Source organism: Euprymna scolopes, chromosome 3, assembly GCF_053919585.1.
Source record: "Euprymna scolopes isolate OS-2025 chromosome 3, ASM5391958v1, whole genome shotgun sequence".
In the NCBI taxonomy this organism is placed as follows: Eukaryota; Metazoa; Mollusca; class Cephalopoda; order Sepiida; family Sepiolidae; genus Euprymna; species Euprymna scolopes.
In genome coordinates this window covers 26,013,579-26,041,548 of record NC_136484.1, presented here as the reverse complement: position 1 = coordinate 26,041,548, position 27,970 = coordinate 26,013,579, and the positions used below count along the sequence as shown (strand labels likewise).

The 27,970-nt window shown below is 36.2% G+C and overlaps 1 protein-coding gene across 1 annotated transcript in view; it reads right to left on the bottom strand.

The window, feature by feature from the left end:
* LOC145254150 (ankyrin repeat and LEM domain-containing protein 2-like) overlaps window positions 1-27,970 on the bottom strand; it is an 86,478-nt gene that overhangs the window by 26,934 nt on the left and 31,574 nt on the right. The window contains exon 2 of the mRNA XM_080112999.1: window positions 18,758-18,915. Coding sequence (XP_079969125.1) covers window positions 18,758-18,915 — 158 coding nt within the window. The remainder of the gene's footprint in view (window positions 1-18,757; window positions 18,916-27,970) is intronic.

The following is a 27,970-nucleotide window of genomic DNA, read 5'->3' as shown; positions in this document are numbered from 1 at the left end:
TATACGAGTCATAGAATTGCATTCATCTGCAGAAGATGTAGCTGATTTGCTTATTCTTTTACACATTCATTTTAATTAAATTCCTTATTAGTTTTTTCGTTTTTCTTATGTGATGATCATCTTTAGTTAACTATTACATGTAATTATGTTCATGCAGACATTCTACATGATTTATACTTGCATAATAAGGTTATAGCAAACACAAATCTCTATATATACATATATATAAATATGCATGTATATATTTGTTTAAAAAATTTTGCCTACCAAACTCTTGTTAGTTTTTGGTCTACAGACATGAAACTTAATATATAGGGTATTCAAACCCATGCAAAACTTTATATTTGGGTTTAAGCCGGGGGAAAATCGGTACAAAAGTGTGAAAATTAAAAATGGTATTTGCTAGGTGATGGTCGAACGACGGCATTACGTATATGTGTAATGTAATAGCTATTGTTATGTTTTAATTTTTAGCTTTGCAGCAAACATTTCTTCATAGCACAAGCATTAACGTAAAGGAAGAAGTAAATCATAAGCTAAAACATTGGTTTCAATTCTGGTGGTGCACAATTTTTTTTTTTTTTACTTTTTAAATTATTACTATATATTGGGTCCAATATCCTGTATATAATATTTGGATTGCAGAAATTCCGTCTGCACCAAATTGCCGTAGGTTTACAATAACAGATACCACATACAAATTTACAAACATTCAACCGCCGTCTTATGTAACTTTACTACATTGTTTTATTCACATTTATTCATTATAATAAAATCCTATATTTCATCCTAGGAGAAGTATCATCACAATCACCACATCTGCAGAGGAAGAAGGCCCTATTTTTCTCTCTGGTTATCAAGTCCTACCACTGCTACTACTATATACCGTGTACTATTCTTCATTTTCCTACGCTGTTCATATTTCACCGCTCTTAACTGCTTATGACATACATAGACTAAACATAACTTACCTTCTCCCTATACATAATTACTAATGCTTCCTGAGCCATCGTCTGCCCATTCCTATTGGCTGAGCTGGAAGATTCCATTATTCTTAGATTCCCATTCTTGTCTACATTAACGAACGATTTATCATATTGAAACATGGCTACTCTACACGCACCTTCCATAATATTAGGACGATACCAGTTCTTGGTTGACAAATATTTTTACTGTAAAAAAAATTATTACATATATCTACTATATACATATATATCGCATCATATGTTTTGTTTTTCTTAGCTTATTTTCCTAGTCGTACAATGTTATGTCTATTTTCCTGTGTCTCGCTGAAGATAATGTCGCAAACATGGTTTTCTTCTTTTGGGTTTGAAAACAAACTACATTGCAGTAATATGGAAAACATGATGGTGATAAATTCAGAGGCAATATAATCGAATGTAAAGTTGTGACATACTCAACCATCCATGCCAAAAATACCTCCAGGGACATGCACCCATACGTAGCATGGCACTAGAGGATACCTCAACATGGAGCCTCACAAGCCCCCCTCCCCAAGTAAGGTTTTCTGTATTATCACTCAAGAAAGTGTCACCCGGTATAACCTCATCCTCTGCGAGCGCTACCCAACTACCTTTATTATCAATCAGTCATCAAACATAATTGTGGTGTCCAAGGTAGAGTTAGAGGTAAATTGTTGGGCGAGCAGTTTAACCTTCTTGGTTGCAGCGCAGGTGGGTTGCTTGGTTGTTTTTGTTTTATGGCATATCAACCTTTTTTCAGGTTATTTAATGCCGAATCCAGTGATTTTGAAGAAAAAACTTTTAATAGAATATATATTTTTTTCAAGTCGGTTTCTATTTAACCCATAGTTGGGACCCTAACAAGTACTACCACTCCAGGTCAGAGTGGACCTGAGAGCAATCGCAATTAAAGGGTGGCTCCACACTCCCCAAAGCCCGCAAGTTAGGGCCTCACCATTGGATATAGTTTAAGGTCATATCCAGGATCATGCAGCGCAGGTGACATCATGGCCCAATATTCACTACACTACTAAGTTGCATGATAAAAAAAATGGGAGAGGAAAACAGAATCAATTCAAAACAAAGTAATCTTTTAACTGACAATAATTCAAAGGTAAAAATGATTGAACCTAAAGCCAAAACATTCGGATGACAGTGATGGATCCCGTAGTACGGCATAATCACATTGACACACCGGTTCCTGCTGGATCATCGAAGTTAAGCAACGTTGGACCTGGTCAGTACTAAAATGGGTGACCATTTGAGACTTCCAGGTGCTGTATGTGCTCTCTGCTTATCTCAGCATTGTTTCCAGTCGTCCTGGTCTGCTCCTTGCCACTAGACTCAAGCAGTGCCGATTCAGGAGAGGTGTGGTTAGTGATTGTGCAACCCTTGCCTCATAATTACACGCACAGCTGCCCCTACAGGGGGTATCCTTTGTCTTTCAAGACTGAATGGAGGTATCGATTGATGGATCCTGTCATTAACGTCAGAAACACCTTAAGTGATACCTACACATCCAGGCACAACATGGCACTTGAAAATAACCAGACATTTAGTAAGTGCTGATGGGAAAGCCTTTCAAGGAACCAAACCAGAATTCGGTCTCCTGTACTATCACCTGGCAAAATACCACCCAGAAACCATAATGACATTGCCGTCTATCAGCCAAGGATACTTAACTACCTTAATTATCTGTAGTTATTAGACAAACATAGCTTGAAATAAGAGGCCACCTACAGCGTTCAATCTTCTGGATTCCAAACAGTTTAGCCAAAAGGAAAGTTCTTTAAAAGTCCAATAGGGAAGCAAAGAGTTACAAGATTGGCTGACAGAAAATACTACATATAAACCAGTTTCAGATTCTATATTACCTAATCCAATAATTTTGATAATTACTAATATCTTAAAAATATTTACTTATAATTATTCATGATGAAAATGTAGGTGTATGTCTATCTGTCAATGCAGTTTAACTTCATACAATGAGTGCATGACGAGTCTCAAAGACAGGCTTCATTTTGAGGACATGAGAGGAAGATTAAATCTGAACAATATAGGGAGTCGTGTAAAGAAGAGTAGACGTCGATGGTATAGTCACATTGAAAGAATGGACAAAAGTTCTAGAGGTGTAGAACAGGTTGCTGACTTGTTTACTAGGAAAGCAAAATGCATTCCAGTGGATTTAATATATTTTTATGAAATAGAATTATAACAATATTAATTTTCTATTTATTGAAATGAAAATTTCAACATTAATTTTATTTATCTAATAAATAAAATGAACTCATTTTTTCCCCGTCTGATTTTGACATTAATAGGATTAAAAATCAAGATATTTCATGCAAATATAATATGCACAAACGGCAGAACAATATCTGAGGTGTGTTATAGGCTTATTATTTCTCAAATTCCTCAATAATCTTAGATTTCTATACTTTTTCTGCCGAGAAGTCACGGCCAAAATCGGTTAAGATCAATGAAAGTGGTAAAATATTTTCTCTCTAATAAATTCCTCCTCCCTCTGCCACCACTTAACACCGTTTGGGGATCGTTCACAAGGAACAGTTGAGAAGAGAACACCGGTTTGGCTTCGTAGTTCTTTCATGTGAAGTTATTTAAAATCACTAAACTAAGCTGCAGTGCTCTGTGGCGTAGTGGTTAGCGTGCTGGACAATTCACATTATATTTTCACGTTCGCGCCGACCTACCGTAGTCGTTTATTTATTTATTTTTTTTCCTAAACAACTGGAATGGATTTTTCTTGGTGGCCGAACTGTTAACGTTGCAGATGTTTTTTTTTTTTTTGTTTTTTTTTTTCACACTTTATTTTCCTACTTTTACTCATGACTCCGGGTTTGATCCTTCCTACTTACCTACCATAACATTTTTTAACCCCCCCCCCCCCCGTCCCGGAAACAAACACTCGGGCAACGCCGGGTACCCCCGCTAGTTTATCTAATAAAGTGAGGCTGGACTATTTTGATATTTGTAATCTAATAGCATTGCATTTGATAAATCGATATTTGAATTTGACTAGCCAGTCAATTATTCAATTATTGGTCTCTTAAAACGTTTTTTTTTTTACAAAAGAGTCACCACTTATCAAGGCTTGGAGGCCACTTGAGGATAAGAGTTAATAAGTGTACAGTAGTCAATGGGACAATATCGTAGTAATCGTTAGCAGTAAGCGTTAGCGTTAATTTAGTAAATTGGATTACTTAAGAGGGACAGTTCATCAAGAACTTGTTCATGTTGGATTTGAAGACAACCATATTGTAGTCAGCTGGAAAGGAGGGAAACGGAAGAGTTTAACAGGCGTGCAGTTCTAAGAAAGAAGCTTTGTTCATGAAATCTACGTTTAAGTTGAGCCACAGATAAAGAGTGGGGAAAATTATTGACAGTGTTTTTCGTAAAAGTTTAGCAAAAGGGAGACCATAGATTGGAGCTCAGACTAACACTCGTCATGAAAATAATGATAAAACAGAGACAAGCTCGTAACATCTCTTCTGTGGAAAAGACGTTGCAGGGAAGAGAAAAGGGCATCCCCACTAGGCTACAAATTCTATTTTAAACTTTGTCAAGGCAGGATAAGGTGCTTCTAGCAGCTCCTGCCCAGATGTGGACTCTTATACAGGTAAAGAATTGCATCAGCGAGATATCTACTGGAGCAGTAGAACAATCCCACTATTTTCCCAGCGACCTTGGCAACGGATTTGATGAACATGTTCCATTTCAGATCAGGAGTAAAGGTCAAACCCAAAAGCTTGTCAAAACATGGAGCCTCCATAAGACGAGAACCATTCATTTCAATTGATGCCAAACGGGGAGCAGAGAGTTAATGATGTAAATATAGAAGCATGGTTTTAGATGCATTAAAATAAACCAGCCACCTTTTTCCCCATTGCACCACGTGCTCAAGATCAGAGGAGAGAGAATAAGAGAAGTGTTGTCATAGATGGTATTGTCGTCAGCATAAATGTCTACGAATAAGTCTTGGATATGTCAAGAGCAATTGCCCTAGAAAAGAAGCATCCGTTCAGAGATTTGTTAATGCTATGAGATTTAACAGTTAGCACATTTGCTTTTGATTTAGCAGAATGGAAATCATGTTGCATGTCACTGAGGAGGTTATTTTTGCCAAGGTGGTTGACAACTTCTCTATTTAACACAGATTCCAGCAACTTACTCTGAGAGAGAGATGACCAATTACTTGAATTCTTAAAAATAGAGCAAACTGATGAGGTTTTCCAGGGTGTTGGAAAACCATTCTCTTTAAGACAACACTTAAACAGCTTTGTAAGTATGGAAGCTAATTCTGGTTGAAGCTTTTTCAGCACTATAACTGCTTCTGTTGTACCAGTATTCAAGAATTCTGGCGAAAGGACTGACCCATCAAATTATCGCCCCATTAGCCTCCTCCCACTTTTTGCAAAAATATTTGAGACCTTAATTAGCCATGCTCTAGTCCATCACCTTACAGATGCTAAACTTCTGACTGACAAACAATATGGATTTAGACAAGTCCGTTCCACAGCAGACATCCTAACTAATCTCTGAACGTATATACCATTCACGGGACAAAGCGGGGGAGGGCAGAGCGGTAGCTCTAGATATATCTAAGGCTTTTGACAGGGTATGGCATGAGGGTCTCCTCAGGAAAATTAGATCATACGGTATCACTAGTAGAATACTTAACATAATTAAATCCTTCTTAGATAAGAGAAAAATCCAGGTTGTCCTCGACGGTCGGACATCTAAACAATATGATATAAATGCGGGGGGGTTCCCCAGGGTTCTATCCTTGAACCTCTATTGTTCCTGATATTCATAAATGACCTCCAACAAAATTGCCTCTGAGATGGGTATATATGCTGATGACACTACACTCTATGGCAGGCACGACAGGAAGACGAATGAACACATTTCTAAAGAAATGGCAGAAACACTAGAGGAAGACCTCCAATCTGTGGTGGAATGGGGACAAAAGTGGTTGGTCGCGTTCAATGCTGCCAAGACTAAACTAGTTTCATTCAATAATTACAAGAAACCCTCTCTACCACCTATAGCAATGGCCAACGACTCTTTATCTGAGAGTACATCTTTCAAACTCCTTGGCCTAACGTTCACAGGAAACATGAGTTGGAACAATTACATTGAAGGCATTGCCAGGGCCACTGCAAGAAAGGTGGGCTCTCTCTACCGTGCTAGAAAACTACTAACACCCGAAAGTATCCTGTACCTCTATAAGACCACCATTTGCCCATGTATGGAGTATTGCTGTCACATCTGGGCTGGTGCATCTGCTACTAGTTTCTCGCTCCTTGACAAGGTTCAAAAGAGAGTCGCAAACCTGATACGCCCTGAACTGGCATCTAAGCTTCAGCCTCTGTCCCATCAATGAAATGTTGCATCCCTCTGCCTTTTCTACAAGTATTTTAGTGGTGAATGCTCTGACGAACTGCAATCACTTGTACCCCCACGATGTGAGCACCCTCGACAAACCCGACAGGCTGCTAAATCCCACCCCCACATTGTAGAGATCCCTAGATGTAAAAGATCTTTTTACTCCAATAGTTTCTTCCCCAGAACCACTAGACTCTTGAATTCCATTCCAGGTCCCTGCTTCCAACAGTACTGACGTGCAGAAGTTTAAGTGTAACGTGAACCGAAATCTTGCTGCCCAAATTCCTACATAGTACCCCAGTAGTTGTTGCCCCTGATAGTAGCCCCCTACACCAAAGTGGCAATTTGCCTTGTTTGGGGTAAAAAAAAAAAAAAGAAAAAGAAAAAAAAGACTAGTTGCTTTACTGGAATTAACATTTTTGATTAACTTGGCAACATCACGCACAGATATTTGTATGTTGCATAGCATGTTTTCAGACACAGAAGGAAATACAGGGGAGGGGGCGCTTTGATTACATAGAGTAGAATTAGCTGCAAAGTTCTTGTCTTTGTCCGATGCTGACCAAATTAACTCGGGTCCATTGATGATGGTTGGGATAGAGAACACTTCTGTTCAGGATCCCGTTTGCTATTTGCCAAAAATAGTGGGAACCAAGCTGCTGCTTAGCTACTTTGGACTTGATGGACTGAGCATACAACTCTCTCGTATTATTATTCTTTTACAATGGTTGATAGCAGTCCTGAAAGTGGCTTTAATCTCAGTACATCTATTATGTTGGAAACAATGGAAAAGTGATTTCTGTGCACAATGGTAGCAGCACATTCTGGAGAGAACTATGGCTGGCTGTTATGTTTTTGCTGGAACTTTTAACGGTATGAAGCCATCTATATCTACAATTAACCATTCCATCAATATTTCATGCTAATGTCTGGCTGGATATAGTAACAGACAAATGAAATTATACATTAACAATTTTGAGTGGTTTATCATCTTCTATTATGAAATTTGCAAATGGTGTTCAAAGTGGAATTCGGAGATCATTTATTCACATATTTGACTTTGTAGTCATTAAAACTTTAGATGAACAAGTGAAGCATGTATGATCCCCCGTGAGTGCACAGTGAACGAGGCATTTGTTGGGGGGGGGGGACAATAAAAATAAATTTCTTTGTACACAAAAAAAAAAAAAAAAAAAAAAAAAAAAAAAAGTGCAAAATTTATAGTGTCTTCGAAAAAAATACATTTTAGAGAAAAATATTACGCAGTTGCTGAAATTAATATAAATAAAAAAAAATACTAAAAAATTTATCCAGTAGCAAAATAACTAAGTAAAAACAATTTTTTGAAGTTGCAATTTTTCACTGTAAATTAACTCTTTAGAAGATCCAAAACAGGTTGAGATAACTGCATTCTACCGTTTCAGTTGCTTTGCACAGAATCCGATGACACCATCTTTCAGGTCGGTCATCTTGCTTTTTCAATATACTGCACGCTTTTTTTCCGAAAATCAGCTCTAGCACATTTACTGGACCATTTTTTAGTAATTTTTGGAATTTATACTAATTTTGATAAGGCACTTGAGTACATAATATTTTCCCCTGAAATACCTTTGTTCGAAAATACACAATTGGATTGGATGATACACTCTAGTAAAGTTACACCAAAATATTCCCGTAATGTTTGTGTACTGTCACGAGATATGTATGTTTCGTGGAAACGTGTGCAAACCTTGGATAGTCAGATTTGCCTCCTATCCACAATCAACACTAAGGCACGGTATACCTTAAATAGATTTATTTGATGGTCAAAAAGTTAAAATTGAAATGGAATTAAAACAATTGGAGAAACTATGAAATACAAAATGAAAATCTATCAGAAACAAGTAATCTCATAAAATCTATAGAGCCACAACCTTAGTAATATTGGCAAAAAATATTTGCCCATAAGAATAAGAGGTAGAAAGTGAAAATTATAAATTATTTTAGATAAGGGCAGATTTATGAAAGAGGAGAAAATGAAGCCTTGCAAATGGTGAAAAGATAAACAAAGTTTGTTAAATAAAATGAAATACGAAAGAATAATATTAGCATGATTTAATTTGATTCTATTTTTCAAAGAGGATAAAAATGGCAATATTTCTTGCCGGTAATGCTCAAGATGTCAGAATATTTAAAGAAATACAAAATTGCATCATGTAGATGCAAAGTAAACTAAAATAGATCAAGGGAAAGGAACCAAAAGGAATCCAGTGACAAGTCACAGAATTCTATAAGGAAAAAAAGAAGCTTAACTAGGGGATCTCTGTTAGAACAATTTATATAGTTAAACATGGTGAAGATTAAACTCATCGGCATAATAGTTTAGAACGCAGCATTTAGGGACAAAAATTGTGAGTTGAGACAGGTTATAACTCACTGCTTACTTTGATTTTCGTCTAATTCAACTTAGTCATTTAACTCTGCATAACCTCTTCAGCTCCCCCTTACCTAAACTGAAACTCTTTAAAAAATATGACGACAGTACAATCTAAAAATAAGCTTAAACCAGGCTTAGGGACAAACAAATTCGGCTTGCATTCACAAATATCCATGGGCTTAGAACTAATATAGCTGATGTTGAAGCATTTCTCTTAACAAATACCCCGGATATCTTAGCACTAAGTGAGCCTAACCTACACTCCTCCATCCCCTCTAACCACTTTAACATGCCTGGATATCTCCCACTCTGCCGTAAGGACTGACAGACACATGCACGGACTTGGAGTTTACATTCGTAATACCCTCCCCTTGACTAGAGAAACAAACCTAGAAACAGATGATCAAGCCTTTATGTGCTTTAGACTAAACATGCAACACAATATTAGCTACTTTTATTTTCTCTACTGCTCTCCCTCGACTCAGGACTGCACCATAATAAACAAAGTCTCTGACAGCATAGACACGGCACTGTCCCTCGACACTAGCGCACAAATACATGTATGGCCGCCTCTGTGGTACCAGTCTTCAAGAATTCTGGTGAAAGAACTGACCCACTAAATTATCGCCCCATTAGCGTCCTCCCGCTTTTCGCCAAAATATTTGAGTCCTTAGTTAATCAAGCCCTAGTCCAGCACCTAACAGCTGCTAAACTCCTGACTGACAAACAATATGGATTCAGGCAAGCTCGTTCAACAGCAGATATCTTAACTTGTTTCTGTACGTATATACAGTTCACTGGACAAAACAGGGGAGGGTAGAGCGGTGGCCCTTGATATATCTAAGGCTTTTGACAGGGTATGGCACGATGGTCTTCTAAGGAAAATTAGATCATATGGAATCACTGGAAAAATTCATAATGTAATTAAATCCTTCTTAAGTAATAGAAAAATCAAAGTTGTCCTCGACGGTCGTACATCTAAACAATATGACATAAATGCAGGAGCACCTCAGGGGTCTATCCTTGGACCTCTATTATTCCTGATATTCATAAATGACCTCCCTGATAAAATTGTTTCGGAGATGGGTATATTTGCCGATGACACCACTCTCTATAACAGATATGAGGGGAAAACAAATGAACACATATCCAAGGAAATGGCAGAAACACTAGAGGATGACCTCCAATCTGTAGTGGAATGGGGACAAAAATGGTTGGTCACATTCAATGCTGCTAAGACTAAGCTTGTTTCCTTCAATAACTACAAGAAACCTTATCTACCAGCAATAGCAATGGCCAAGAACACATTGCCTGAAAGTACTTCTTTTAAACTCCTCGGCCTAACGTTTACAGGGAATATGAACTGGAATAGATACATTGAGAGCATTGCCAAGGCTGCTGCAAGGAAGGTTGGCTCCCTCTACTGTGCTAGAAAACTACTTACGCCTGACAGTATCCTATACCTCTATAAGGCCACCATTCACCCATGTATGGAGTACTGTTGTCACATCTGGGCTGGTGCATCTGCTGCTTGTCTCTCGCTCCTGGACAGGGTTCAAAAGAGAGTCGCCAACCTGATAGGTCCTGAACTGTCATCTAGGCTTCAGCCTCTGTCCCATCGACGAGATGTTGCATCCCTCTGCCGGTTCTACAAATACTTTAATGGTGAATGGTCTGATGAACTGCAAACACTTGTACCTCCCCGACGTAACTAAACCCGACAAGCTACTAAGTCATCCCTTTACAGTAGAGATCCCTAGGTGCAAGAAAGCCTTTTACTCCAATAGTTTCTTCCCCAGAACTGCGGGTCTTTGGAACTCCCTTCCAGGATTCTGCTTTCCCAACTGCACTGATATGCAGAAGTTCAAGTGTAATGTTAATAAACATCTTTCTACTCATCTCCCTTCATAATGACCCCGCTAATTAAGTCTCTGATAGTAGCCCCCTGCTTCAAAGTGGCACTGCACCTTGTTTGGAGTGAAAATTGAATAAAAAAAAATAATAAAAAAACTTTAATGTCCACCACAAAAACTGGATTCTCTACTTACACAGATGCAGCGGGGAGCACAACTCCTAGCTTCACTATATCTCACTCCCTATCACAAATTGTTACGTTTCCAACCCGTTTCCCTGACCAGGAAGAACAACACGCATCACTTCTAGATCTGTTTTTGACCACAGTTCCCGATGACTGCATAACGAAGGCCCACAGCCCAATCAGGAACACTGATCATGCAGTTATAATGGTTGAAATCGCCCTAAACTCTAGAGCCAAAACTGAAGAGCCAGTGCTCAAAACATTGAGATATTATAAAAAGGCTGACTGGGAAGCCATCAGGGAACTAATCAGAGATGCCCCATGGAGAAATATTTTTTCTCTCCCTGCTGAACAGTGTGCAAACGAGACCACTGACTGGTTCAAAACTGCAATCGAAGCGCATGTTCCCATGTGGAAATTTTATAGTAAGCCCTACTCTCCCCAATGGTTTACATCGACTTGCGCAACTGCCATTGCTCAAAAGCAGCATGCATACCGTAGGTTTAACTGAGATAAGTCCAGTTCAAACAGACTGAAGTATATAGAAGCTAGAAATAACGTTAAGAAAGAAATAGCGACAGCTAAGAGAGAATTTATTGAAACCACTAAAAAGCGCATCGAAGCACAAAAACTAGGAACTCGTGACTTCTGGAAAATCTACAACAGTATAGTAAATAATGGGCAATCAACAATCACGAGGTTGTCTCCTCAGCAACCGACAAGGCTAACATGCTTGCCAGTCGGTTTGCCTCAAACTCCACACTGGACCCTTCCAACCACCCCCTACCTGACTTTCCTATGTGGACAGACGCCACGCTAGACGATCTGAAAATCACCCCTGCTCAGGTGCATGCTATCATAAAAAACCTTGACACTTTCAAAGCATGTGGACCCGATCTCATCCCAGCTGTGCTATTAAAAAAGTGCTCAGCCAAAGTAGCTCCAGTTCTCTCCAAACTCTACAACAAATGCCTTAATAAAGCTTGCTTTCCGGGCTGTTGGAAAACTGCTTCTGTTGTACCAGTATACAAGAATTCTGGCGAAAGGACTGACCCATCAAATTATCGCCCCATTAGCCTCCTCCCACTTTTTGCAAAAATATTTGAGACCTTAATTAACCATGCTCTAGTCCATCACCTTACAGATGCTAAACTTCTGACTGACAAACAATATGGATTTAGACAAGCCCGTTCCACAGCAGACATCCTAACTAATCTCTGAACGTATATACCATTCACTGGACAAAGCGGGGGAGGGCAGAGCGGTAGCTCTAGATATATCTAAGGCTTTTGACAGGGTATGGCATGAGGGTCTCCTCAGGAAAATTAGATCGTATGGTATCACTGGTAGAATACTTAACATAATTAAATCCTTCTTAGATAAGAGAAAAATCCAGGTTGTCCTCGACGGTCGGACATCTAAACAATATGATACGGGGGTGCCCCAAGGTTCTATCCTTGGACCTCTATTGTTCCTGATATTCATAAATGACCTCCGACAAAATTGCCTCTGAGATGGGTATATATGCTGATGACACTACACTCTATGGCAGGCACGACAGGAAGACGAATGAACACATTTCTCAAGAAATGGCAGAAACACTAGAGGAAGACCTCCAATCTGTGGTGGAATGGGGACAAAAGTGGTTGGTCGCGTTCAATGCTGCCAAGACTAAACTAGTTTCATTCAATAATTACAAGAAACCCTCTACCACCTATAGCAATGGCCAACGACTCTTTATCTGAGAGTACATCTTTCAAACTCCTTGGCCTAACGTTCACAGGAAACATGAGTTGGAACAATTACATTGAAGGCATTGCCAGGGCCGCTGCAAGAAAGGTGGGCTCTCTCTACCGTGCTAGAAAACTACTAACACCCGAAAGTATCCTGTACCTCTATAAGACCACCATTTGCCCATGTATGGAGTATTGCTGTCACATCTGGGCTGGTGCATCTGCTACTAGTCTCTCGCTCCTTGACAAGGTTCAAAAGAGAGTCGCAAACCTGATAGGCCCTGAACTGCATCTAAGCTTCAGCCTCTGTCCCATCGACGAAATGTTGCATCCCTCTGCCTTTTCTACAAGTATTTTAGTGGTGAATGCTCTGATGAACTGCAATCACTTGTGACCCCACGACGTGAGCACCCTCGAAAGGCTGCTAAATCCCACCCCCACACTGTAGAGATCCCTAGATGTAAAAGATCTTTTTACTCCAATAGTTTCTTCCCCAGAACTGCTAGACTCTGGAATTCCATTCCAGGTCCCTGCTTCCCCAACAGTACTGACGTGCAGAAGTTCAAGTGTAACGTGAACCGAAATCTTGCTGCCCAAATTCCTACATAGTACCCCAGTAGTTGTTGCCCCTGATAGTAGCCCCCTACACCAAAGTGGCAATTTGCCTTATTTGGGGTGAAAATGTAATAAAAAAAAAAAAAAATTTTTTTTTTAAATTGCAATAATAAACTTTTTTTTTTACTTTATAATTTATGTAATTTAGAGAAATCAGGATCCTGGGCGACATCAGGTATCCATGCCAGTAATAATAAACAAAAAATTCAATTTATAATTTTCACAGTTGTGTTAATATTATTATAGAGATTAGAGAAATAAGAATGACACACTTTACCCCCACCCCCACAACTTTTAAATCACTAAGAAGCAGGTGATGAATTAATTTCTGGCAGCAGCAGCAAGCAAAAATAGAGCAAGTCTGTGGCTAGTTGTCTGGACAACCAGCCAACAAAGCCTTCCACTGCCAATGTAATAATGTGCCACCTCCTATCCACCATCTCTTCTTTTGTAAAGAGAAATCAAATATATTTGCGTGCCAACAGGCTCCACTACAAGCGAAGCACTGAACAAGAGAATGGCCAGTGTAAATATTTAACAACTAAAATAAGATCGAATATTGTTTAGTTTTCTTTTTGTCAGCTTTTCATGATCATTGATCAGTAAAGAACATTTGTTCATACGGCTAACATCGCTGAACAAATTTTGATGCCACCCCTCCCCCATAATAAGGCATCATGGGATGCTTTTGTTGAAAAATCATTGCATCTAAATTTTATGATCAACTAAATTTGAAAATTAAAAAGAATGTAATAACATTAGAAATTTTCAAATTATTTGGATTCTTAGGATGACCGTTCTCATCTTCAGAATTATTTGCACGTTTCGGTCGATGTAACCTTTGACTTTCTTCAAATGTATCTTATCAAACTTGAGAATCTTTCAGTCAAACTCCAGAATCTGCGTAGAATTTCGAATGAAACCCTTATTTAATCCTAATTCACAGTTCTATTTTGAGTGTCGTTTGTACTGAGGATTGAACCTTGAACCTCCAGAAGAGTAACTGTACAACTGAATTTTATCAAGTACTTTATCCACTAAACCATGTGTCTTTGCGAGTTTAACAAGATACACTCGAAGAAGGTCTGAGGTTAAATTGCCTGAAATGTGAAAACATTTAAGATGAGAATAGTAGTCCAAAGAAACCTAATATGAATAAACAATCCTAATCTCAAAATACAGAAATGTAATGAAAAATTTGTTATATTTTTCATTTTATCTCATACTGAAGTTAGAAATTGCATGAATGACTTTCAACTTCTGTTGATATTCAACTTGTATCACTTCTTAGAATTAAGTCATCATTAACTGATTCCTCCATGTTTTTAACTGTGTGGCTATGAGCTATTGCCAACGACGTTGAATACATTTTGGAGTGTTTGGGATGTTTCCATTACTAACGATTACTATATTGTCCAATTGATTACTGTACACGCTTAACCCTTATCCTCGAGTGGTCTTTGAGCTTTGATAAGTGGTTATGCCCATGTAAAAAAAAAAAAAATAAAATAAAAGACACTGGATGACATGTCCTGTACCAGTTGAGACTGTTGCGCAACATAATTCATGTATTTGATGAGAAAGTGAGTCATTTCAAAAGTCAATAAAAAAAAATATTTTAGACGACTTGGTCCTGAATTTGTATATTGCCAATAGCATTTTTAATACAAGAAATATTATTCATTAAATAAACAAGGAAATTGCAACAAATTTATTTCTGAATATCTAAGAAATCCCTAGATAAAATAGATTTAATTCTACGTGAGAAGACAATTCCAATATTTTTTCAAAATGTAATACAATTACACATTATTTTTTAATCTAATTTAGCTATAGCATTGAAGTTTAAATTTTTAGATTATTTTAAAAAGCTATACATAAGTATTTTTACATATTTTGCAAATGTAAAAATTTGCTAGGAGGGGTTGAATCTTTAGATTTTAATTTTACTGACAGTTTAAAAATCAAATATTACCGTTAGTAGCAGGAATGGTAAATTTTGTATGTATGTGTATATATATATATATATATATATATATATATATAAAAATGGAAACGAGAAGAAAAAACAAGAGGGGAAAAAAAAGGATGGGAGAAGAAAAATAAGAGAGAAAGAAAGTAAAGTAAGAGAGAGGGAGAGAGAGAGAAAGAAAGAAAAAGAAAAAAAGAGGAGAGAAAGAGAAAGAGAGAAAGACAAAAGAAAGATAAAAAAAGAAAAAGAGAAAGGAGCGGGGGTGGAAAAAGAGGAAGGAGCGGGGGGGGGGGAAGAAAGGACGAAAAAGAGAAAGGACGAAAAAGAGAAAGGACGAAAAAGAGAAAGGACGAAAAAGAGAAAGGACGAAAAAGAGAAAGGACGAAAAAGAGAAAGGACGAAAAATAAAAATAAAAATAAAAGATGGGGGAAAAAGCAAGCAAAACTAATGTTTTTTGACACATTAGAAAAATAGCCAGAATATTAGATTTTGATACATGAAAAATTATAATTTTTCTGAGTCCCAATTCTGATAAATTGTTCCAAGACATATTTCTACGAATGCTATACATGCACTATTGATAGATAACTCAAAAGCAACATAGGTCATCCATTATTTGTTTCAATGAAGGATTCTTTTGTTATTCCCATATTTATGATGTCATAAAGGACATATCTGAATGGAGGACTCATCCCTTTGTGGTGTCATTCAGTGTGCACAGAGACAAACAAGATCAAAATAATACTATAGATCTGTTCGAAATAAACTAAATCATTTGCATTTAAGCATTTCAAAAGACAAAATAAATATAATTTACAGGTTTTATCTTTTGCTGACACCATATTTTTTTCCATTCATTTGAAATGGTGAAAATTATGAATATTGGCTATTTAATATTCTGACCATTATATGTTGGAAATATATCCTCTTAGCACAGTATCTGAAGAGAAATATAGAAAGAACATTTTAAATTTATAAAATTAAATTTATTTACTTAATTTTAGTGGACAAACATTAAAGGACAGAAAGTTGAAAACATGCAGGAATAAAAAAAAAAAATCAATAAAAATCTGACGATTGAAGTGAATTGACAATTCTCTAAAAACATGAATTGTATCAAAAGTAAACTGGACACAAACAGCGCCAATTTTTTCATAAATGAAAGCCTTTAAAACACCATTCATGTTGCAAGCATTACATATAAAAAATTTTTTAAAAAATCTAATTTCAAAGAGAAAAAAAAAATCTAATGCCAAATTTTGCATATAAAAGCTATCTAATTGATAGTATTTTAAGGGTGATTAAAAGAAAAAATATTATGAGGGGTATTTTCTAAGTAATGCCTATTTTTATTCCGCCTGAATGGATCAGAGTGAATTGCAAATTGCATTGTTATGATTACTGAACTTCATGACCTAAAAGTTCATCTTTGTTGCAGATATTGACAAATGTGAGACGAAGAAAGCAAACACTTTCTAGGATTTGCGTCAGAAGTGAAGATATCATTGAATTCTTAGCAAAAGTGCATTGAAAATGGTGATTACTATGTAGAAAAATAAATTCTAGAGCATAGAATATTGCTTGTTTTAATGGTACCACTCCCATTTTCATAGTTCTTCAACTTTGAGAATAAAAAAAAAAAAAAAGGAGGTTTTACTTCTGGAACAAGATTTGTACTTAAATTTTTTATTTTATACCCCCATCTCCCAAGAAAAAAATTGAAGTGCCCGTTTCAAGCTTTGATCTTAAGGAAACAAAATCTTATTGACAAGTGATTAAATTTTGTCTTAATTTATAATCTTCTGGGAACTTTATGTATGATGAAAATAACAGTCTGAAACTTGTGAATCACACCTCATCTCAAACAAAAACAAAACATTACCACCATACTTCTGAATTTTTTTGGTTATTCATATTTGGATGCTTGAGACTACTGCTCACATCTTTAGTGTTATTTCCACATTTTGGTTGATGTAACCTCTGACCTTCAGGTATATCTTGTTGAACTCTGGAATCTGTATACAAGGACTCTTGTGATTAAAATACTTAATAAAATTCAGTTGTAAGTTGCACTCAGAATACAACTGAATTACTAAGGCTGACACAATGAGAACATGCTACCCACCCCCTCCTGGATTAAATAAAAAGTCCCGGTCAAAATTCCATGTAGATTCCAGAGTTCAACAGAAAGGTTTGCATTCGACAAGATACACCTTAAAAAGGTTGGAGGTTACATCGACTGAAATATCGTGAAAATAATACTCAAGAAAGGAACAGTAGTCCAAAGAATCCAAATAATACGATCAACACTTTGATTAGCATATAAAAACTATTACGGTTGACTATTGAACCAGGAGAGCTGCATGCATGAACATGACACATCTTAACCTTGCAACTTTTCATTAATCTATTGTAATCCACTGAAGCAGAATTCTGTCATTTTTCCAGAGTAATCCTATTATTTCTGATTGCTAACATTTGACACTGTCATTTATCTATTTGTTGAAATTGCACTTCACAGGCTCTGCTAAAAAACATTAAAAATCAATATTCATGAAGTCGCTTGCATATCCATGACTGAGTATATTAAGTGTTTTAATAATTTTTAAAAGAGAAAAAGTAGGCTTTTAATATCAATGTCAGACTGAGAAAAAAAATAACTAAAAAGACTCAACTTTAGATATACTGGTTATTTTTAAGTAAGAGTTAAACAAGATGTTCGTAACCAAAGGCAAAAAAAAAAAAAAGAAAAGTGGTTTGAATACTATATTTTAAATGTTATACATTGTAAATTTAACTTTCTGTATATTTTGCAAAGTCTTTTGTGTCATTAAGTATTAGTGTTGAGACAATCGGGGGGGGGGGAATTAAAAATCGTAACTTTTGGAGGTATTAGAATCTGTATTGGAAAAATTTGTGGCGATGCCAAAAAACAATTCTTTTGTCTTTTCTATTTGATTTTGTTTATAGCATCCCTCACAAGTGTATTTTTATGTTTAAAAAAAAAATTTGCACCTTCAACATGTTTTTACAGTAATCGGGAATAACTCTATTGTTAAACATTTAGAGATTTATAAAGAATCAGAATCAGTAATTATATTGGAATTGACAAAAAAATATTGGAATCGTCCCATCATTATTAATTACTTCCATCAAGGAGAAGGTTCTTTTCGATAGTTTGTATACAGCCTAGGTTTCACATTGCTGGATCACTCAACCAAACTTGGTAAATATATCAATTATGGTCTAATTTAAGTTCCACAGTTTTTGAGATGAGGATTGATAATTTGTAATATTTGGATTAATCAGAATACTCGTCTCACTTGGATATTATTCTAACAACGTTTTGGCAAATGTAACCTCTGACCATCAGACGTAAGGAGTCAGCTGGAAAAGAAAGAAACCCTCTTAAACTCAACACAGATTACTCTCCAACTTTGGAGATTCAATATACGTTACTACGAAAGTGTAATCATGTGAGATGACATACCCCCACAAAATACAAAAATGAAAATCACCACATTCAGGAGAAAAAATAAAATGAAAAGCAATGAGAAGAAAAAAAAAAAAAAAAAAAAAAAAAAAAAACTTACAGATGTATTTTTGACTGGCGTAGAGAAACATTCCAAGACATCATTTGTGTAATTGATTGCTTCTTCCTTTGTAGAGAATTGTTTGAATCGAGCTCCTTTATACTTTTTTAACTCTTTCAGTACAGCAACTCTTTCTTGAAATACTAACTGTGGACATTCTAAAAATAAAGAAAGATGCAGTTAAGAAAAAAATAAAAAAAATAAATAAAATAAAATAAATTTAGAAAAAAAAAAACCCACACACACGCAGACATGAACAGTGGAAGAGTTGACAGATTATAGTAGTAAGAGACCCAGTTTGAAACTGCTTTGCCTTTTGTCATTTCAGAAAGGGAAGTAATTTAAATTAAACTAACATTGCTAACTAAAAAGAAAAATTTAAGAGGAGAGATGATGATTGGTCTCTGTCCCATCACTCGGACGAATCGATTTTTCTTTACAGTCTTATTTAAAAGCTAAATTTCTATAAAAATTAAAATGTTAATATCTATTTATATGAATCATTCTGTCTTGTATTAAAATTTCCACAGGAATTAGCTCCTATACTTAAAAAGCTGTTTAAATGTAGCCTTAAGGAGAAATGCTTCCCAGCACCTTGGAAAACTTCAGTCTCCTGAGTTTCATGAGTATTTGCTGGAATCAGTGTTAAATAGAGAAGTGGTCAACCACCTCAGCAAAAATAATCTACTCGGTGACATGCAATATGGTTTTCGTTCTGCTAGATCTACAGCTGATGTGCTAACTGTAATATCACATAGGATTAGTAAATCTCTCGACAAGGGCTTTGTTTCTAGAGTAACAGCTTTTGACATATCCAAGACTTTTGATAGGGTATGGTATAAAGGTCTACTTCACAAGAATTCCAGCTATGGAATAGCTGGAAATGTCCTCAATCATTAAATCATTTCTCTCAGATAGGCTTATAAGAGTAGTCGTCAATGGGCAGAAATCAGCTCACAGTGTCAACACTGGTGTTCCTCAGGGTTCCATCCTGAGCCCAACTCTATCTTCATCAATGATCTCTCAAATCACATTCTTAGATTATTCATTGACATTTATGCAGACAACACCACAATATATGGTTACACTTCAAAGGGTGACAATGACCAAAATTTTTGTGATTCTGTCTTCTGATCTTGAGCATGTGGTGCAATGGGGGAAAAGGTGGCTGGTTTATTTTAATGCATCTAAAACAAAGCTTCTCTCCTCTTTCCATCATTAACATTCTAATGCTTATCTGACCCTAATTGAAATGAATGGATCTTGTCTTGAGGAAGCACCATGTCTTGACAAGCTTCTGAGACTGACCTTCACTCCTGATCTGAAATGGAACACTTACATTAATTCCGTTACCAAGATCGCTAGAAAAATGGTTAGATCATTGTACTGCTCCAGTAGATATCTCATTGCTGATGCAATTCTATCTGTATAAGGCCCAAAGATGTTTTAAAATGGAATACGGTCGCCACATTTTTGGCAAGAGCTGCTCAGCACGCCCTATCATGCCTTGATAGAGTTCAAAACTGGCTTTGCAGCCAAGGTGATACCCTTTTCTCTTTATGCAACCTCTTTCCCACAGAAGAGACATTGCTAGACGGTCTCTGCTCTATTCTTATTTTCATGGCAAGTGCTTGTTTGAGCTCCAATCTATGGTCCCCCTCCTCTTACCAAACTTTAAAAAAAAAAAAAAAAAAAAAAAAAAAAAATCACTCAACTAGCTACAACCAGTATCAACAACTTTCCCCACTTTCTATCTGTGCCTAAATCTTAACGCAGATTCCATGAACAAAGTTTTTTTCCTAGACCTTTCTGCATGTGGAGCACTATTCCACTCGCCTGCTTCCGAGTCGATTACAATTTAGTAGCCTTAAAGTCCAATATAAACAAGTTCCTGTTGAGCCATTCCCCTAAGTCAAATTCTACCCAATTCTACACCATTAACGATTACTAAACTACCACCTTACATCCATTAATCCTTATCGTCGAGTGGCCTTTGAACGTGGATAAGTGGTGATTACTAGGGCTGTGACAGTACTCTTTTCATTCTTTTGACTAAAGTATATATCCGACACAGTAAGGCAGTCAATCAACTGAGAACCACATCAGTTTATATAAAAACATAAGATATTAAACGGATATATACTCAAGAGTCAAAACAATGGAAAGAATATGCTGTTGTCACAGCTCTAGGGATTACTTTGTATAAAAAAAAAAAAGAAAAAGTTACATGATGAAGATCTACTCTTATTTGCATGCATATGCAATCTTATGCGCGGCAATAAGTAACATCTCAACTCTTGTAGTCGTACACAGGTGATTAGGGCATTACATGCATTCTCCTAATTTCCACTCAAAACTTGATTCACACCAAATACAAATTAAAGTCAAAACACTAAAGGTAAAAGACATGATTCACCTCTCTTCATAAATTTGGCAAAAGGGGAATTAAAATATCTGAACACAATTACATTTCTATTCTAATGCTGGTTAACCAAGCAACTTGCCTTAGATGCTTATATTCCTAGGTTCTGTTGAATAGACGGTGATTTTGTTTTGCTGCATGTTAACCCACTTTAGAACATTTAATGTCAAATCCAGTAATTCTGAGGAAAGTTTTTCATGCTTCAGAACTCTATATATTCAAATATTTATTCATGCTATTTGGTTTGATTGTTTTGTAGAAAGAAAGTTTTTTGACTTTTCATACATTGATGGTTGGGTTTTACAAAGAAAAAGGCAGGGGGAAGACAACATTAATGTTTGGTGCATTTTTGGTCAGGAAGCCAGTATCTTCAGACAACTTAAACTGGCAATACCAGATGTCCTAATCACTCCAAACAAAAGTGGGCCTGGGAGTAATGGTAACTAAGAGGCAACTCCATATTCCCCACAACCCTCAAATAGGACTTCCCTCCCGAGTGCCTTTTAAGGTTATACCCAGAACCTGTTAAATACAAGTTAATTTTATTGTAGAGAATATAGTGAACTATTGTAACTACTATAACAGGTTTTGCGTGTGGCATGAACACACAGACACAATACGCCATGTGCATGTAGCACATATAAAAAAAACAAAAAAAAAACAATGTCGATCTGACATTTGAAATGACATCTAGATCACTTCCTTTGGACCTTTTTATTTACATTTCCTTTCTCTTTTCACTAATACGATTGTGAACACACGATATATCGCTAAAAAAAAAAAAAATAAATAAATAAAATAAAAAATGCACACAAAGAACACTGTGCTGGTGCACATGTGCACACACTCGAGGTAAGATGACTTAATTTCATAAGCATTAATGGACTACATTGAACAATTCAATTAATTTCATCATAAAGTTTAATGAACAATCCAGAACTATGATCACATGTACACACACACATGCTCTTACGTTTTCCCATTCTTCATAAATAAATGTATTGTTTGTATATATGAAAATCGGTCCTGATTGATGTTGGTAGTTTCATATCAAACTCTGGTGACCTTTTTTCTAATTAAAGTCAGACATACGCGTCTAACTCAACAAATGGTCATCTCAACATTCAACATACACTTTCTCTACAGAGTGTATCATAGAAAATAAAATGCATCTAACCATGTAACAATGGTTACGTTTTTACTAACCGAGTAAATATAAGAGTTTAATTTAATATTGTGAGATACATTTTATAGGGGATTTGGTTGACATTCACTGATGCCTGGTATCACAGTCGTGATGTGAGCATCGGTAAACATACACCAACCCCTAATAAAAAATAAAACAGTTGTCAGAAACAACATTAATGGTGAAGACGATTATAAAAGTTCAATATATGACTTTTATTTAACAATAGAAAGAAATAATGAATCATGCTTTTTTATTAATTGTCATACTTTTAATGTATGCCGATGCAACACATGAATAAAAAATGTAATGAATAAAAGTTTGAAAATGTAAAAAAAATGTTCTGGAAAGGAATATTTTGGCATAAAGTTAATGTTTGTATGGTCGCGAGGACTAGATATATCCTTAATGAAAAGCAGGAGAGAGAAATGTTTCTCTGGCCGAAGAAAAATGAAGCAAAAAGGAAAAATATTAATTCTCACTGATCTGGTTCTTCCATGTGGAGAATTTAGATGAGTGATGCACGCAAAACCATGTTGATTGTTTAATGGCTGGCTATGATTGACTTTTTGGCGTGAAGTACCTTTTTTATAGGTTTCAAACTGGCTCCCAGCGGAGGCTGTTAGGGAAATATTATTGATTTTTTTTTTTTTTTTTTACATGGAGTTCACCACTTATCAAGGCCCAATGGCCACTCAGGGATAAGGGTTATTGTGTGTACAGTAATCAAAGGGATAGTGTAGCAATAGTATTGGAGAATTGGTAAGGTGTCATTACTTAGGGGGGGGCGGTTCATCAGGAATTTGTTTGTGTTGGACTTGAAGACATCCAGGTTGAAGTCGGGAAGGAAACAGGCAAGCGGAACAGAGTTCCACAGGCGTGCAGTTCTAAGAAAGAAGCTTTGTTTATGGTATCTACGTTTCGATTTAGGCACAGATAGGGAGTGGGGAAAATTATTGACAGTGGTTTCAGCTAGTCAGGTGTTTTTTGAGAAAGATTGGCAAGGGGGGACCAGAGAATGGAGCTCAGACGAGCACCTGCCATGGAAGTAACGATAGAACAATGACAGGCTCGCTACGTCTCTTCTGTGGAAAAGAGGTTGCAGGATAGAGAAAAAGGCATCCCCCACCAAGCCACGGAGTCTATTTTGTACTCCGTCAAGGCAAGATGGGCTGTTTTTTGCAGCCCCCGCCCAGATGTGGCAGCAGTACTCCATCTTTGGACGTACTTGGCTCTTATATAGATAGAGAATTGCATCATTAGTGAGATATCTTCTGGAGCGGTAGAAGGATCCCACTATTTTCCCAGCGACCTTGGGCACAGACTTGATGTATGTGTTCCATTTAAGATCAGGTGTAAAGGTCAAACCCAGGAGCTTATCAAATCCTGGGGCCTCCCTTAGACGAGAGCCATCCATTTCAATTGATGCTAGATGGGGATCAGAGCGTTTATGATGTAGAGATAGGAGCTTGGTCTTAGATGCATTAAAGGTAACCAGCCACCTCTTTCCCCACTGTACCGCGCGCTCAAGATCAGAGAATCAGAGAGAACATCATCATTTATGGCCTTTGATGTGTTGCCATAGATGGTCGTGTCATCAGCATAGATGTCAACGAAAGATTTTAGTATGTGTTTTGGGAGATCATTGATGTAGATCAGGAAGAGAGTTGGGCCCAGTATGGACCCTTGAGGGACTCCAGCATTAATACTGTGGGCCTCTGATTTCTGCCTATCAACCACTACTCTTATGAGCCTATCAGATAGAAATGATTTAATGATAGAGAAAACATTCCAGCTATACCGTAGCTGGAAATCTTGTGTAGTAGGCCTTTATGCCAAACCTTATCGAAGGCCTTTGATATGTCGAGAGCAATTGCCCTAGAATGAAGCCTTTATCGAGAGATTCGCTAATCCTATGAGATATAACAGTTAGCACATCTGCTGTAGATCTAGCAGAGCGGAAACCATATTGCGTGTCGCTAAGAAGGTTATTTCTGCTGAGGTGGTTGACTACTCTATTGTGGATTCCAGCAACTTACTCATGACACACAGGAGACTTATTGGTCTGTACTGAGAGGGGGAGGACTTATCACCTGAATTCTTAAATACAGGGCATACTGATGAGGTTTTCCAGGGTGTTGGAAAGCACTTCTCCTTAAGGCAACGCTTAAACAGTTTGGAAAGTATGAGGGCAAGTTCTGGTTGTAATTTTTTTAACACTATAATTGGAATACCGTCGGGACCAGTTACTTTACTGGAGTCAAGGTTCTTGATTAGCTTTGGCGACCTCACGCACAGATATTTGTATGTTGCATAGCGTGTTGTCTGTTATAGGAGGGAATATGGGGAGTTGATGGCCTTCGTCACACAGGGTAGAATTTGCCGCAAAGTTTTTGGCAAATAGTTTGGCCTTGTTGGATGCTGTCGAGATGACCTCTGGTCCATTGAAAATGGTTGGGATAGAGCGCACGTTTCTGTTCAAGATCCTATTTGCTATTTGCCAGAACTGGTAGGAACTAAGCCGCTGCTCAGCTACTTTGGACTTAACGGATTGCGCATATAGTTCTCTTGCATTTTTTATTACTCTTTTACAATGGTTGCTGGCGGTTCTGAAAGCAGCTTTAGTTTCAGTGCATCTATTACGTTGGTAGCTATGGAAAAAGTGATTTCTGTGTGATATCCGTTTTCTTTGTAATCCGATTGGATGAAAAAAAAAAAACAAAAACACAAAACATCTTTGTCACATGAGGTGCTTTCAACTACGTTGGTGAAACAAGACAAGTTTTTAGTTTTGTGCTCGCTGAAATTGCGTGGGTGGAGATAACACTAAACGTTCTTTATACCGACATTATGTTTCTTGCATGTCCCTACAATTTCAATACTTTCTTAGAAGAGATGATATGTGTGGGTGGGGTGGGAGGAGTTAGATGTATTGTTAATGTAGACACTACATCACCACTATAAACCGTTTTCTTTCTCTTTAAATAATTTACTTGTTATCCATTTAATTTTTCTTGGCCAACTAGGTTTACTATGTGAGATTCTATTTGAGTTGCCTCTTAGTTACTATTGCTCCCAGATCCACTTTGGCCTGGAGTCGTAAGATTATCCATAAAAAAATTCCAATAAAATTTTATCAACTTACAAACTACTGCAGATGGGCATGGTTTTAAACTAGAAAAAATTTGGTTTTCTCACTATTTTCAATCAATTACCAGAAAAAAAAAAAAAAAAAATTATGGGTTGTACAACTCCCTTCTACCTTCAAGTATATATTTTTTTACTTTTGCAAAAATAAAAAATATTACATGGGTGTTTACGTTAATCTGAAAATTAAAAAAAAATAAAAATAAAATAAAAACACAAACAAAAAACACAAACAAAAAACCAGACAAACAAAAAACAAAACAAAACGGGTCATTGTATGAGAATTGGGATATTTGCCAATGCTTAAATATGATATATTAAATTTGTATAATTTTGTATATATTATTACAGAGTCGTGATTTCAAAAGTAAACAAAAATATGAGTGACATCAACTAGAATCGAAACCTAAAGCAAAACTGTAGTATTCAAAGCTGGTGACATTACTACTATACCAACGTGACATGCATATGAACAAATAAAAAATAAACTAAGGTAAATGTACAAAATGTATAACGGTCTTTTCAATTTTGACTCCTTTTTGTCTCCCAAAAATCTATTTTAACTGGCTAAAGACCCATAAAAGAACAGTCCATAAAAAAAAAAAAAAATCTAATCATTTGAGGCCCCTAGCGCCACTCAGCAACTTTTAGTTTCAGAAGAGATAGAGTTTTAAAACATGGAAATGAACAGGACAGACCGAGTTTTATAAATTAGATTAGTAAATAATTCCAATACCACAAGTATATTTTTATGACATTCATATTATTTTATTAGTTGTATGGTATGTATTACACATTTCGTTGAATGGTATAAATTGACCAAATGACTCAGATACTCCTATAAATCGATAAGAAATGATACATAATTCATAAGTAAGGTTTTTATTTTTACTCTTATGTCTTTAAAAGAACTAATTATGGATTTATATGGGCCTCTGAGGAGTTGTTCGGTCAATCTATACTAGTGATCACCAAACTACGGTCCGCAGGCCAAATCCGGCATGCGACGTCAGTTCATTCGACTCGCCAACGGTACTTGAATTTGATTGAGAAAATACATAGAACACAAAACTGTGATAAAATTTCAATTTGAAGATTATGTTTAGAATATTAGGAGCTTTTCATGCATGCAGAGACCTCCTGATTGCTTTGTTCTTTAAGTTAGGCATTTCATTTCTTCCAGCTCTCCCCTACCTTTGGTGAGCCGTAGCTTCAGTAGGGACCCCTAAATCCTCTGCTTTTTTTGTGTTTCAACAGGATTTTGAATACGTTTCTAATTCAATGTCTTTCATTTTCAGTTTTCTTCACCCTTCATTATGGCTACTAAAAAAATTCACAAATCTCACTAATCATTTTGCTGCTTAGTTTGTAAGATTCAGAAATGTGCACAATTTGTCTGATGTAACTATCTTTTTACTATTGTCACATTCTTTGATAACTTTAGTAAATAAACATGTTGGTTGCTTTTGTTTTTGTTCATTGCATGTGCATCACCCATGATTAACATGGAATGCTAAACTTAGTTTTTCGTCTTTTTCCCCCCTCAGATCTCCTGTTCTGGCTTGCAAATATTAAATAGAATGATTACGCGACCTGCGTTCATCATTCATTCAGTTATCTGGCCCACAGTAAAAAAAAGTTTGGTGATCGCTGATCTATACCATTCAATGAAACACAGGCAAGACGTATCATACAACTAATAAAATATTATGGATGTTATAAAAATATACTTGTGGCATTGGAATTGTTTACTAATATGTTCTGAATATGCAAATTCATTTTATTGAGTTTAAATAAATCTGGAAATTAATTAAAAAAAAAACAAAAAAAAACGATTAGAATATAACAATTAATAAATACCCAAAACAAGCAATTGAAATGGAAGTAATTTGTCAAAAAAAAAAAAAAAAAAAAAACAAAAAAAAAAAAAACAAAAACAAAAAAAACTTAAATTATTTATAATCTAAAATTTATTTTTTATTTTCTAGCGAGAGCTGCCCTCAATTTCTATTCTGTCCTTGGCCAGAGGAAAAATCCTTGGTTATATCCTATTTTAGTCACATCAATTATTTGATTGGTTGGTTGGTTTCACTATTCTTTCATCAGTAATTGTTTCTCGTCTATGTGTAAATTTGATAAATAGATACTGAACTATTATCTTTAAAAAAAAAAAAGATCAGAAATAAAATTGAAAATATAACCCTGCCCAATGTCAGCTCATTGCAAATACATAGTGGTTGCTAAAAGAGTGGAAAATTTCTTAAATGGGAACTTATTTTTACAAAAGTAGGAAATTTTTTGTACCTGTTCTTTTTGGTTCAGGACTAAGTCTCAAAGTTGCAGTGACATTATCAAATAGATACTTTGTAATTACTGAAAAAATATTTGGTCACAGAAACATTTAGTCGGCTTTAAGTTGGATTTTCAAAAACATAAATAAAAAATAAATAAATATATG